The sequence below is a fragment of the Girardinichthys multiradiatus genome, chromosome 4 (assembly GCF_021462225.1).
Source record: "Girardinichthys multiradiatus isolate DD_20200921_A chromosome 4, DD_fGirMul_XY1, whole genome shotgun sequence".
Taxonomy (NCBI): Eukaryota; Metazoa; Chordata; class Actinopteri; order Cyprinodontiformes; family Goodeidae; genus Girardinichthys; species Girardinichthys multiradiatus.
The window spans coordinates 18569387-18584831 of NC_061797.1; the positions used below are offsets into that span (position 1 = coordinate 18569387).

Genomic DNA, 15445 nt, shown 5'->3' on the forward strand with positions numbered 1-15445 from the left:
CAATACTTGTGCTAGATGGGCACGTCACTGCCAAGGACTACCGAACCATTCTTGAGGACCCTGTGCATCCAATGGTTCAAACATTGTATCCTGAAGGCGGTGCCGTGTATCAAGATGACAATGCACCAATACACACAGCAAGACTGGTGAAAGATTGGTTTGATGAACATGAAAGTGAAGTTGAACATCTCCCATGGCCTACAGAGTCACCAGATCTAAATATTATTCAGCCACTTTGGGGTGTTTTGGAGGAGCGAGTCAGGAAACGTTTTCCTCCACCAGTATCACGTAGTGACCTGGCCACTATCCTGCAAGAAGAATGACTTAAAATCCCTCTTACCACTAACAGCTGTAGGAGGGACGTTGTCAGATAAGGATGGCATTAGGTAAGGCCATTAGCATCCTGTGGATTACTTTAATCCAGTCTCTCTTGTCCCTGCTGCTCACTCATTTGTGCGTCCGGTCTGGTGTGGAAGCAGGTTAGAAGATGGCGCTCAACGTGCAGCATTCTCTGCTGGTTCTGCTTCTTCTAGGAACTGACGGTACGATTTCAATAACAACTAGTCGGTTTTTACTCACCTGATGAATTTAGAACCTGTGCCTGAGGTTTTAGAAAGCAAAAGTCAGAATGGTTGTAAGGTATTTATGTTCAAAAATCCACCAAGTCTAGTCTCTAATTGATTTAAAGCTTTATTTTTATTTGAGTTTATGCATTTTGTTTACATTTTGTTAATGTGGTAAAATTAACGGATTTTATAAACAGAGTGGGTATTTCTTGGGTCCTTAACATCTTTTTGTTGTTCTTTCTCTTCTGTCTCCTCTGCTGGCTGTTTTTTTTCTTTTCTGACCATCTGTTTGGACAGTTCTCATCAGGATTCATGGTCAAGAGGTATGAAAGTCCCTTAGCATAACAAAAATATCCAAGATTATATAATTGCAAGAATATTAAAATATACAAAACTGTATTTATTACCTTATTCATCAACGACAAAAAGATGACTGTTGATTTTTTTAAAATGTTACTGCATTTTTTTCATTAACCATTTTGAAACAAGACCAGTGTTTCTGAGGCATGGACCAGCAAGTCCTGCAAATGTGACTGTGATGGAGCTGAATCTCCGACAGAGTTTTCCATCATGGGGTCTGGCTCTTTAATGAAAGGAGTGGATTGCATGCCAGGTAAGTGACTCAGTACAAATCATATTCTCTCTCTCTCTTTCCTAAAAAAATAAATAAAATTTGTTCTTTAGATGGAATCTGTAACTGATTTTTTGAAAGCTATTAGTAGACCTAAAGTGGTACAAAATGTAATTTCATACAAAATTGGGTATACCAAACAAACTGCAGTCACACGTAGCTTTTAATCAGACTTGGGTGATCAACTCCAGCTCCTCCAAACCAATAATGCCTATGGGGAATTTTTTTAACCCTGTGAATACTGTTAGAAACTATATACGCAAGCAGGTCTTTTACATTTGATGTGATCATCTGCTATATAAAAGAAAGTCAAAGATATATTTTCAAAGACAGAGTAATATGCAAATCTTCTAAAGTATTGTCTATGTAAAATTGTAAATATTCTGCATTAAAACCTCAGATTTCCAAAGACCAGGCAATACATTTGTTCACATGCAAGCTCTGACGTGCATGGGCATGAAAAGCATTAGTCTAGATTTGACACCACAAGGTGGACATGCTCCACTGAGTATTTTCTGAGAAAATGATGTAGATAGAGCCATGAAAACAAGAGAAGGTTATAAATTGGAAATAAAGGCATGAAAACACCCGGTGAGATCTGGTCTGAGGTTTAACCTCACATTAAATCCATGTGAAAATCCATGTGTTTGCTGTTTGCTTTAGCTCTTCTGTAAATAACAAGACATACAAGCACAAACATAGTGAAAGCAGCCACGGTGCACCTGATCAGATTTAAATCATGTCAGACTTTCAGAAGAGATGAACGGTGATTACAAGTCATACAAGAGAATAAGTGAGTGTCATCTGAGCCACAAATTGCATGGCAAAAAGTGACAATAAAGACACAGAAGTTCAGCAGATAATCATCATGCCAGAACATGATGCAGCTCTTATTAGACTGCTCTTATCACAGAATCACAGAAACCAGTTATTAGTACAACGCGGACCCGGTGATGATGAATGAAGAGCCTGAATGAGTACTTTGTGCTGGAGTTGACATTTTGCCTCCACCTTTGGTGTCTCACCTCTAGGCATTGCTATTATTTCAACCATTTGAACATTTTTAATTTAGGAGTAGAGGACTACAGAGGTATTTGTGTTATTGTTATGCAAACACTTATCTCGTGAGTCACACAAAAGCTCTGCTGTGAATGTTGTAATGCTGGGATTACAGCGGATGCTTTAGGTCCCTGGATAGTCTCAAAAAAAGCAGTAAACAAAAGAGCAGCCAGCTACGTCCACCACAGGTCTTGTTGTTTGTATTAACAATCCACTCTTTCTCACCTCCATCTTCTCTCTCATTGCCCATCTTAGAAAAAGGGAGAGCTCATAGTATAGGAGCAACATGGAGCTACAGTCATGGAGGGTGCATGGCCATCTGTCTGCCTGCCATCCTAATGGACATCACTGATCTCTTATTGAAGAATTAAGCTGTTTGCTTTTAGGATGAAATATGGGTCATGTTGTGCCTGCAAACAGCTCCTTTGGTGCTGGAGCATGTAAGGATGTCAGCATTGGTGAAGGCAAAGCGGAAAGGATAGAGAGTATAAATCCTAAGAGGCTTTTGTGGTGACCGGTTGCATCCATTCAGCCCAGGGATTGTCTTTCAGAACCAATGCTGATAATGAGACAAGAAAAAAAAAATGATTTAAATGGCAATTTTTACTTTATGTGCAGAGTGTCCATATCACAGGCCTCTTGGATTTGAGGCAGGGTCTGTGAGTCCAGATCAAGTCACCTGCTCTAACCAGGAGCAGTACACCAGCTGGTTCTCCTCGTGGCTCCCAAACAAGGCCAGGCTCAACAGCCAAGGTTTTGGGTAGGTCAACGTAACCATTTTCCAATCACAATATTTGTTTTTATATGAAACAATGCTAACATTATTTGCAGGCCTACAGTTATGCGGTGCTGTGGCCCTTCATGTTCTGCTTGATTCTACAGTACTAGCAATAATTAGTAGCTGGTGAGATTGAACTGTAAAATGTGGTTAATCTGTGTAAATCCATGTTTTAACAAGTTGGCAAAAGATTTTTGCACTGTATGATTATAGCATTCAAATGTCTGCACATGTTTCTATGTTTTCAGTTGACCACATGTTACTGAGTTTTCTGTGCCAAAATGAATAAAAAACATCGATGATCCTACAATCTGTGAGGAACAGTTAGCATAAACACAATATGGCTCACACCATGGGTCAAGTTCACACAATATGTCCTGTTTAAAAAACACACAAATATAAACACCATAATGCAAAAATACATAGTGTGAGAGCAACATTTTTTTTATATTAAGAATCTGATTTAGAATTCTACTAAATACAGTCCTCGTTCTTTAGCATGACGTTCTATTAATGAAGACATTTGAACAATGACATCGGTAGTAATGGCAAAGTTTTCTAACCTGCTTCCACCATCAACCAGCAAAAGTACTTATAAAGAAAGGCTGATATTAATAACACAAGACAAGCTATGTTAATATGGGATAATGCCATATATTTCGAAGTCACAGAATAAGGTATGGAAAACTGGTGCGCCCAGCCATGCATACTGGAGACGTGTTTCCAGCATGTGGTGTTTGTTAGTAGGCCTGCTAAAAACAGCAAACTGCAAACATTGTTTCTTATAAGGTGAGCTGGATAAGAAATCTTCCAGAGCTAGAGATACGATGAAAGAAAGCTTTTCTTTAACTAATAAAATTATGTCGTATTAGAATCAATGCTTGTTTACATTATTATATCTATGAAGTATATGATTATGACCACAACACAAAATGTAGTAAACACAGGCCATTAGACTGATTGCAGTTTACTTCTGCTATAATAAAGCTGCTTAGAGCACTGTCACATTACAGCATGACAGTCATTGTGAGTTTTTTGTCCCATTTCTGTTTCTTGTCCAAGGTGCGCGTGGCTGTCCAAGTTCCAGGACAACAGTCAGTGGCTGCAGATCGACCTGAAGGAGGTGATGGTAGTCTCAGGGATCCTCTCTCAGGGCCGCTGCGACGCTGATGAGTGGGTCACCAAATACAGCGTTCAGTACCGCACAGACGATAAGCTCAACTGGATTTATTACAAAGATCAAACTGGAAACAATAGGGTCAGTAGAGCTCCACAAGGGTGCAGGGTGCAACAGCAACATGTTGGACATAAACTGACAGCTCAGGTTTTAGGTACATTGTTTAAAACAGTTTCGTTGACTGAAGGTGATGCTATAAATATGCATCTGAACTGTGACAGAATGTTAAGTGAATTATCACTTATAATTGGAACAGTTTAAAACATGTACACAATTTCTTATTCATTTTTTAATAAAAATCTAAAATACATTAATCAAACATACTCTATATTTTTATACACTGCTCAAAAAAATAAAGGGAACACTTAAACAACACAATATAACTCCAAGTAACTCAAACGTCTGTGAAATCAAACTGTCCACTTAGGAAGCAACACTGATTGACAATCAATTTCATAGGATGTTGTGTAAATGAAATAGACAACAGGGGGAAATCTTTGGTGATTATCAAGACACACTCAATAAAGGAGTGTTTCTGCAGGTGGGGACCACAGACCACTTCTCAGTACTGATGCTTTCTGGCTGATGTTTTGGTCACTTTTGAATGTTGGTGGAGCTTTCACACTCGTGGTAGCATGAGACGGACTCTACAACTCACACAAGTGGCTCAGGTAGTGCAGCTCATCCAGGATGGCACATCAATGTGAGCTGTGGCAAGAAGGTTTGCTGTGTCTGTCAGCGTAGTGTCCAGAACCTGGAGGCGCTACCAGGAGACAGGCCAGTACACCAGGAGACATGGAGGAGGCCGTAGGAGGGCAACAACCCAGCAGCAGGACCGCTACCTCCGGCTTTGTGCAAGGAGGAACAGGAGGAGCACTGCCAGAGCCCAGCAAAATGACCTCCAGCAGGCCACAAATGTGCATGTGTCTTCACAAACGGTTAGAAACCGACTCCATGAGGATGGTATGAGGGCCCAACATCCACAAATGGGGGTTGTGCTCACAGCCCAACACCGTGCAGGACGCTTGGCATTTGCCAGAGAACATCAGGATTGGCAAATTCGCCACTGGTGCCCTGTGCTCTTCACAGATGAAAGCAGGTTCACACTGAGCACATGTGACAGACGTGACAGAGTCTGGAGACACCGTGGAGAGCGATCTGCTGCCTGCAACATCCTTCAGCATGACCGGTTTGGCAGTGGGTCAGTAATGGTGTGTGGTGGCATTTCTTTCCATGTGCTCGCCAGAGGTAGCCTGACTGCCATTAGGTACCGAGATGAGATCCTCAGACCTCTTGTGAGAACATATGTTGGTGCGGTTGGCCCTGGGTTCCTCCTAATGCAGGACAATGCTAGACCTCATGTGGCTGGAGTGTGTCAGCAGTTCCTGCAAGATGAAGACATTGAAGCTATGGACTGGCCCGCCTGTTCCCCAGACCTGAATCTGATTGAGCACATCTGGGACATCATGTCTCGCTCCATCCACCAACGTCACGTTGCTCCACAGACTGTCCAGGAGTTGGCGGATGCTTTAGTCCAGGTCTGGGAGGAGATCCCTCAGGAGACCATCCATCGTCTCATCAGGAGCATGCCAAGGTGTTGTAGGGAGGTCATACAGGCACGTGGAGGCCACACACAATACTGAGCCTCATTTTGACTTGTTTTAAGGACATTACATCAAAGTTGGATCAGCCTGTAGTTTGTTTTTCCACTTTAATTTTGTGTGTGACTCCAAATCCAGGCGTCCATTGGTTAATAAATTTGATTTCCTTTGATGATTTTTGTCTGATTTTGTTGTCAGCACATTCAACTTTGTACAGAACAAAGTATTCAATGAGAATATTTCATTCATTCAGATCTAGGATGTTTTATTTGAGTGTTCCCTTTATTTGTTTGAGCAGTGTATATATTTTATACCTCTATATCTTTTAGCAACTTTACTGTTTACATTTTCTATTTTCAGTTTACAACTGTCATAAGTCAGAAAAAGCTACAATTAAGCCAAACTGCTGCTGCTGCTAGATTTAGGTTTAAAATAAAATTATCAATAATTTTGGACTTAACTGTAAATACAAACAAACTGAACAAATTTGTCAAATTTAGAAAATTGTAACATAAGATAATTTGATGACCAATGAGAGCTTACTACCAAACCTGTAACATCCTTTTACATTTTAATTTGTAGTTGTAACAACAAGTTGTCTTAAAGGGGTAGTTCAGATATTCTGAAGCGAGGTTCTGTGAGGTTCGAATCAGTAATAGTTTCCACAGCTGAATAAAGTGTTGAAAAGTGATTATATCCTCATACTGGTGGAAGGCTAACAGCTCATCGTAAAGTTTTAGCTGATTTCAAGAACTTGTCATCCAACGACATATTAGTGGATATTAGCAGTCTAGACTAAGTTGTTATTTAGTTTATCACCGTATTCTCAGCTGAACAGATATGTTACAATGGTGAAATCGTCAGGCTGCCCCTGGTATACTTCCAGCATGTTTTAAATAGCTCAAATCATCTAAAACGCAGGTCTTTCAGACTAGCCATTAGCTTTCCACCGCTCTGAAGATTTATTATTTTCTGCAAACTCACTATGACATTTTTCTACTATGGGTAACAAAGTTATTACTGACAGCTAAACAGAACCTCACTGCAAAAAGAAAATCTGAATTATACCTTTAATCTGCCAGTCATTCATTGCTCTTGCCAGTCTTCGCTAAGCATACCTTGACCTCACCTTCCTGATTCTCCTCAGATATTTTATGGAAACTCTGACCGCTCTTCCTCTGTCCAGAACCTGCTGCGGCCTCCCATAGTGGCTCGTTACATCCGCATTCTCCCCCTGGGATGGCACACTCGCATTGCTCTGCGCCTGGAATTACTAATCTGCATGAAAAAATGCATGTGAACCTCTCCTTCTTATATCCCTGAAAGCATTGTCCCAAAGCCTGTGTGGTGTTTAATTATGTATTCTTAGATCTAGCTACATGAATATCAAATTGACCCTGAAATATTCACGACCCCAAACGGTTTTACATCCAACATGCTTCCATGAAAATAGCTTTGTTTGATATGTATAACAAGCTTTCGTTCAGTCCGCTCCACATTGTCTGTGCTAAACCAGTCTCCCACTGGGGCTCTAATTTGAAGAGTTCTCAATGGGTGGCTTGGTTTGCAGAAAAATGGCATAAATTCAAAGCAATAATCAGTAGCTGAATAGAACAGGCAGTGGTTTGTTGCTGCAGGTTTGTGCTGTTCCGTGACAAACGGGGTAAAACATTATTTCAGCATTTCTCAATGTATGACTAAACCAGACAGTCCATTCATTAAACACTCTAGTTATAAGTTACATTTATAGTGCGGTCCATTAATCCTACATAAATGCTACAGACAGTTAAATTAACTGAACTGTTTCTGTTTCTGAAGCCAGAAAATCCAATTAGTTTGATTATATTCAATTTCTTTTAAAAACAAATTCAAACCTTTAGCAGAGGGCAGCTTATTTTGAATTAAAGACAGTAAATATGTTCTGAAAATAAATGTGAGCTATTTTAGGCCATTGTCACATGAATTTGATTTATTTGAAAGGGAACAGTGTAATAATTTAATAAAGCACATGACAATTCATGAGTTAAAAAAGCCAGAATTAGTCAAAGGGCTATTTTTCATCAGTAGTCTCCTACAGATTTTCTTTCTGATAACTGCTATTATTTTTGAACTTATTCTAAAAAGGGATTTGTTAAGTGGGATGTCACAAGCCCCTGCTCTACTTTATATCTGGTTAGCAAAACAGCTTCATTGCTGCATAGAAGGAGATAGTGTAACTCATAAAAACTACAATGTGAATGTAAAGAATAAGCTTTATTAGGAAGCTATATATATGTTCATTTATGTGTTTTCAAAGAACAAATGCAAAAACCATTAAGAGTGAAGACATTATTGACTCGAAAAACTGTAAAAGGCTTCATATTAAATCTACATTTTACTGCAAGCATATTTTCATTTCCTACATCTCATAATTCTTATTTCAGTGTTAAGACACCCAGTTAAAACAATATATCTGTAGTGCCCATTTAGTAACACTGATAGCTTGTGGCTTCCTCCGCTTCTATAGCTATTCACTGCAACAATAACTTAATCTTTTACAAGTTATATAGCTTTATGCAGACATTTAATAAATTAGAATGTGAGCTCCCATGAGGCTCATTTGTCTGATTAAAAGTACGTTTTTTAAAATAAAAACTTTAAGCAGGTGTGAAACATACTTTTCATTGAGTCCACATTTCTGCATTAAAAATGTTTTTATTGGTCTGATGTAATATTCTAATCTTAAATGGCTTGTTTCCATTTGCTGTAAGTGGAAAATCATCATAATTATCAGAAATTCAGGCTTTAAAACATCAGTCTGTGTGTAAATAGTCTAAATAATGTGTTTTACTTCGTGAACTGAGTTACTGAAATAAGTTAACTTTTCAATAAAATTCAAATTTATTGAACATGATTGTATATTGACACAAAATACATAAAATTCATTAACATTGAAAAATATGACCCACAAATAACTCTGCAGTCTAACCTTTGCAGACCCACAACTTTCAAGGCCGAGTTCTCTGCTGACTCAAAAATTATAGGAACATCCAAACAGAAACAGGCAATGGGTCTATATTTCTGAATAACATAGTAGGGGGTGCTTTTCCTTTAAATACCTCAAAATTTTCTTCCTGTTTTTGTTTTGTTTTTGTTTTTGTTAGGGATTTCCTTCGGTTTGTTGCAGCTAGCTTCACTGTTACCGTGTTGTGATGAAACCTCTTGTTTTTTTCATGGTGCTTTGGGATGAACTGTTGAATGAAAAATGTGTCATTTGTCGCATCTTTAAATTGTTTTCTTTGACTAAATCCACACAGGTGTCATGTCTGTTGTTTTGTATTTTCAGGTTGTGTCTGTGCAACAAAACACACGAGTCGTTCAAAAATGTACAGTTGGTATTTATTATGAGACCTTATCATATTTTAATTAGAATGGTCAGTAAAGATACACTCTCTTATTACTATTTACACCCTGTCAGAGGTGGAAAATAGCTAATGGAAAAACATAAAAGGAAATAAAAGATGTTTTAGGAAACACATTCATATTTGGGAACCAAAAGTCATCTTCCCATGTGTGAGTGACTTAATGACTAAAACCTTTTTTACCAGAACTGTTGAGTCATTGAGCTAAGTATAAGGCTTTGGGTCACCGGCAAGGCAAGCTTTGTCATCCCTCTGTTAATGAAGGATATAAACAACCCCACATTAGCAGTCATTTACAATCATTAGCACTAAGTGTTTGCACTAACGCAGAGCTTTATGGGGCAGTACTGTATTTGCTTTGAGCCATGTTCAGGGTGAGATATTTTGGCATTCGGAAACATATCGCAGAGTGATATAATGATCATTACTTCCTCTCCTTCCACTATACTGCAGGGAATACTCCAATTAAATTTTTAAATGTGACAGAGTTGCATTACTTTGAGATTCTTTCTTTATGTTATCGCTTTGGATCAGCCATGTAGTCAGTTGATTCACTGCAAAACTGAAGCTGCAATCTAGTAGACAAGATTGTTATGTTCTCTTTCATTGTTTGAAAAATGTTTTATGATTTTCAAACCATAAAGGAGGAAGGAATGAGGAATAAGATTGGAGACTGGAGGAAGCATTGCATTGTAACCTTATCTAGGCCTCAGATACTGATATTCTTTTCATTTTCCTCATGTCACAAGACAAAAATTTTCCCTGATCATGACTGCTGATGTTAAAAGTAATGCAAACAGGGAAATGTACAAAATTGTTTACAAAAGAAGCATTTACAAAAAGGTGATGGCACAAGCTTTAAAATGCACACAAAGGATGTAAACATACATTATAGAATAAGTCTGGGGTTATTTTGTATAACCAGTGTTGACTGCAAAGTCCAGTCCCAAAACCAAGCAAAGTTAGACGGATTGTTTTTGTTTTATTCAAATGCTTCAGCTGAGATTGGAAAAACTAAAATCTACATTATGAGTAATTTTTGTTATAATAAAAAACATTAAACTTTTCTTTTTTAGTAGTTCTTCATCTATCAAGATGCAACTCCTTCCCTGTCTAAATTATTCCCTTATTAGTGATAGTTTTGACTGCTAGAGATTATTTTAAGGATTTCTGTTTTTTTTTTTCAGTCAGTCATTTTCTACCACTTATTCCATAATGGGTCGTGGGGGAGTCTATGGGCGAGAGGCAGGGTACACCCTGGACAGATCGCCAGTCCATCACCAGTCAACCATGCACACACCTAAGGGCAGTTTAGAGTGACCAATTAACCCAACACACATGTCTTTGGACTGTGGGAGGAAGCCGGAGTACCTGGTGAGAACCCAGGCATGCACGGGGAGAACATGCAAACTCCATGCAGAAAGACCCCCAACTGGAAATTGAACCCAGGACCTTCTTGCTGCAAGGCAACAGTGCTACCAACTGCACCACCATGCAGCCCTTCTTTTTCTCTGATACCAAATTTATCCATGGCTGTGTTGAACTGAACACGGTAATGCCTGTTTTTGTACAGCACCAAGGTTATAGAGGTTTGGCTCCTAAGACAATCATTTGGAATGACAGTATATATAAAACTATATCCAGACTTATTCTGTAAGTTCTTAATAGCTGCTAATGAGGTATGCCTTTTTGAAACAATCTTCAGAGTTGGATTTCATCCGTTCTCAGTTTCACAGGTTAACATGAGCAAAGATGCTTGTTATCTATCGAGGGAGGTTGTAGACAAACCCAAAATGGCAGCATGAAGCTGGAGAGCTGTTTGTTGTTACTTATAAAAGACAGAAAATTTGTCTAAATTTAAAAAACAAAGCAGTGGCACCAGAAGTTGGACATGTTTCGGCAATGTAAAGAAAAAAACGTCAGACCGTAAATCATTAAAAAAAATATTCCACCTTCGTTGTGATACATAACACATACAATTCAGTTTGTTAAAGAAAAATACATAAAACGTTTACAAGCTGTAATAACTTGCCTGCATATGTGTGCACACGCTTAAACGTTGCTAAACCACTTTCTTATTCAGTTTCAGCATTCTTGACTTTAGCCAGTTTCTCAGGTCAGTTTTGACCTTAAATGTTTAGGTGTTTTAGCAAACACTTAAGGTGTTTGCTAAAAACATAGAAAAGAGAGATTTTTGATGTCCAGCTTCATAATGAGCCCAAAAATCTGCTTGAACCTACAAAAAAATGACTACTAGAAGAACATTATGTTCAGAACTAAATCTAACAGAGCATATGTGAGGTCATCTGGAGAGGGCTGTGGACAAGAGGTGTACCCACAGTCTGATACCCTCTGAGATTTTCAACTTTTGTCATTTAGATTTAGCCAATATTACCATGTCTATCAATGTAACACATATTGATAAACTCCCACCAAAGACAAAATGCTGAAACCTAATAAATAGATGCCCTAAATAAGTATGGGTCTAACTACACAAACACTTATAGAACCAGTTATTTGCAGTTTCCCTGCAGGCTCTTGCTTGCTTTTTAAAACTGTATAGGATATATGTTCAAATTGAAGGTGGAAAAAGTTTTGAAATGATTTACTACGGTAAATTTTTTATACCACAAAAACATGGCATTTTGTTTCCATCAAGGGTGTATACTCTTTCTATTTCCAGTGTATTTAACGCACAGAGCCAAGCCATCGCCCTCTAGCTCACCTGCTAACAAACCATGCCTACAAATATCCCAAATTATCACACAACTTCACAACTAATGTCATGAAGGTGATGGACATATCTGTACTATATCTAATGTCAGTGGTTTTTCACTTTTCAGTATTTTGTCGTTTTTATTTTTTTTTACAATATGATGAAATAACAAACATGGGTAAAAATAGGATAACATAAAATATGTTAACATCATCATATTTAACATAAACAGACATTCACCATTATTAAATATTCCTTTTGACATTATTATCAACACATAAATATTTATTAATTTCTCTGTGTCGAAACTAAAGCTCTTGCAATTACACATTTAATTCTAAATGTTTTTATATTATTCCCATATAACCTACATACTGTGTCATTTATAGCTTATATCCTTGAATTTAAAACAAATAAATATTTCATAAATAATATTTATATAAATCTTTCTCTCTTTTTTGTTATCAAATATCAGTGCTTGAAAAACCTTTGAGACGGGAGCATCTAAATTGTTGCAGTAGTGTCCTGTTAGCAGAAGATGGCAGCAGAGAGGTCACACAGGAAGTGTCTCATTGACAGGAAAGATCAGCTTGTTCTGATGTTAGCAGAATAAGCTGATGTAGTGCTGACATCCTGAGAAGGTCTTTATTTCACCAAATCACACATTACCGATGTTGGGCCTGTCAGCATCTGGTCTTTGTAGATTTCAGAGGCATGAGAATCAATAGATAACTATATTTCTGAAGAGAATGTGGTCATATGATGTGAGCTCCCTTGTGAACTTTTACAATGGTACCATTATGCTGGTCGCCAGGTTCGAAGGATGGATCCACGTCAGAGAGGTTTGGGGGTGTTACAGGGCTGTCTCCTTCAGGTCGTTTAGATTTGGCAGCCTGGTGCGGGATGCTCGGGTGAAGGTAGGTCCGTTCTGACCTGGTTTGATGCCCAGTTGTTCTGGAGTAAACTGAGCGCCTTCCACCCGCTGTAAAGCTGACACGTGCCAGCTGGACTCAATCTGTCCCGGTAAGGTGTAGCTGGCCTTGCGGTTCTTCGCCTGGGTTGAGCTGCTCACCCCTGAGTGCCCCCTGCTCTCCGTGTGCCCTCGACCATCTGGGTAACCGGCTTTGGAGGAGGGCTGAGGTGGGTTGGGGAGGGGGGCTTGGAAGCGCAGGTCAGGAGGAGGTGGAGGAGGCTGCCCTTGGTTTGAGGGAGAAGGGGAGAGATGGAGGAGTCGACGGAGTGACTTGAGTGGTTGACTCTGCTATGAGGGAAAACATTACAGTTAATAGATAATTAGATTTGAACCCACTGTTCGACCAACTCCTGAAAAAGGAAAACTATAAGTACAATATTAAAGACAAAGTATTTGAGAGGTGTTGCAGGTTTTGGCTGTACAGTGAACTTATTGAGACAGTGTACAGTGCTCTAAAATATATTTGCTGCTTACAGACTTTCACGCTGAATTTTGTCCCAAATCCTCTTTAAAGAATTGTTATATTTCACACAGGAGGACTTTTGGGTATGACTGGCATATTTAAGGTAATGCCACAGTATCTGAATTGGATTTAAGTCAAGAGTTTGATTTGATCATTCTCCGGCTGCACAATCCAAGTGCACTTGAGCTTAAAGTCATTGACTGATGGCTGTACAGTCTCCTACAGCAATTTCTTGTGGAGAGCAGAATTCATGGCCTCATCAATGATGGCAATTTGTCCAGGTCCTGAAGTAGCAGAAAAGCAGCAGAAAAGCCCCAGAACGTCACACTACCACCAAATGTAACAAATATATTTTTTCCTAAATGCTGTTAATTTTACACCAGATGAAATAGGACGCACAACTTCCAGAGTCGCTCATCAGTCCACAACATATTTTCCTAAAGTCTTGGGTATCATGGAGATGTTTTTTGGCAAATGTGAGATGTACATTTCCTAATATTTTTTTCCTCCTTTTTCCCTAGTCTCTTTCTTATTGTTGAATCATGACCTTAACTAAGGCTCTTGGGGCCTTCAGGGTTTTAGATATTCTGTTTTTTGTGACCGTCTGTGTAAGTCATCAATGCACTCTTTGAGTTTCCTATTCTTTGGTAGGCCAGCCACTTCTGGGAAGGTTTATCGCTGTTCCATAAGTACCACCCCAGGGAATTATGGTGCCAATCAAAAAGGTGCCAATAGTTCGTTAAGTGCCAACCAAATACCCCCCCCCCCCCCCCCAAAAAAAAGAAAAAAAAACAAATCTAAGAAACTGTTCACCAAACACTGGACATAATGTTTATGTCTTCCTAATGCCTGAGTGATAAATAGTTTATTCATATATAACTTTATGTTGGCTTACATGTTTCTCCCTCAAAATAAGAATCCCTATTTTTCCTTCTTCTGCTTACAGTATTCCTCTTAGTCCTTTTGATTTCTTGCCTTTTTCAGGTAACCTTTAAATTTTTTTCATATAGCTTTCATTTGTGATGCACAGTTTCTGTGGTCACGAAATCCAGGACAGCACTTTGTCATCCTTTTGAAATACTGCAAACTCCCACCAGGTTAGCTCAAAGAACAATTTTAACATTGCATAAGCCTTGCAAACGTGCAGACCATGAAATATGCCTAACTTTTCCATAACTTGTTTGAAACTTTTGAAATTAAACTTACAAATCCATTATATTTTGAGGGCACATCCATGTTAAAAAAGCAACCATTTATTTAAAATTGCTGATAGTATAAAATGCAACGTAAGCAACAATTAAAAGTAGTACCATGGAAACACTGGTACATTTTCAATGCTCTCTGAAATCAGAATATTTTAGAGTGGTCGTTCAAACTACTAAATAAATGCGACCTCCATCAGACTTAAATCTGCAGGCCCAGAAGGAGAATGTAGACATCAAACAGCAGCACACAGTTCACAGAAGTAATAATGGATGTCAGGATCTCTGTGATATTGTTAAGTTGTTGAGCAATGAGATCCGACGATAATATGGCCACATCATAACAAGACGAAGAAAGGTAAGAAAAAGAGAACAAAACTGTTAGCAACGGTCTTTAGTGGAGCAGTGACTGCTACGTCTGTAGAGAAGTCTGAGTGAATGTGTAGTCAGAGCCAGTACAGTGATGGGAATGTCAGACGAAATGCGACATGACTGCTAAGACTATGGGATACACATCCGATTTAGTACTACATATGGAAATGGCACAATGCTGATTTTTTGGAGGTGCGAATATCAGAATTGGGCCGTTCTGACTGCCATGAAAAAGCCGGATATGGGTCGCATATGGGCAAAAAAGTCGGAATCGGGCCACATTTGCCTGCAATGTAAACATAGCCTAAGAGATTTTTTTATTTTCTTAATTCAGTTGCTCTGCTGTGTCTTTAAATTATCAATCATACAACTGACCCTTTGCCAATTAGTCTTTTTAGCTATGAGTTGTTCCCTCAGGTGTTTGATTGTAGCATCACACAACTTATCTAGGTTTTGGTATGTCCAACTAAGTTTTAAAGAGACAAGTTGTGGGAAACAAATTCAAT

General features: G+C 38.7%; 2 protein-coding genes across 14 annotated transcripts in view; one reads left to right on the forward strand and one right to left on the reverse strand.

The window, feature by feature from the left end:
- The first annotated feature begins 429 nt into the window (after positions 1–429).
- On the forward strand, positions 430–8207 carry rs1a (retinoschisin 1a). 2 transcript variants are annotated; one of them, XM_047363577.1, is made up of 6 exons: positions 430–542; positions 864–889; positions 1056–1179; positions 2875–3016; positions 4097–4292; positions 6960–8207. In XM_047363577.1, the coding sequence occupies exons 1-6, from the start codon at positions 488–490 to the stop codon at positions 7110–7112; spliced, it is 696 nt and encodes a 231-aa protein (XP_047219533.1). In that variant the 5' UTR covers positions 430–487; the 3' UTR covers positions 7113–8207. The 2 variants fall into 2 exon arrangements, with proteins under 2 accessions (XP_047219533.1, XP_047219534.1); XM_047363578.1 differs by having other exon boundaries at positions 468–542; positions 6999–8207.
- A 3181-nt stretch (positions 8208–11388) lies between these two features.
- The window catches only part of cdkl5 (cyclin-dependent kinase-like 5), an 80377-nt gene continuing 76320 nt past the window's right edge, over positions 11389–15445 (reverse strand). For 9 of the 12 annotated variants that reach the window (XM_047362485.1, XM_047362486.1, XM_047362481.1 and 6 more), the window contains one exon: positions 11389–13190. In XM_047362485.1, the coding sequence (XP_047218441.1) occupies positions 12783–13190 (408 nt within the window). In that variant the 3' untranslated portion in view covers positions 11389–12782. The remainder of the gene's footprint in view (positions 13191–15445) is intronic. The other 3 variants (XM_047362487.1, XM_047362478.1, XM_047362476.1) reach the window with 1 other exon arrangement.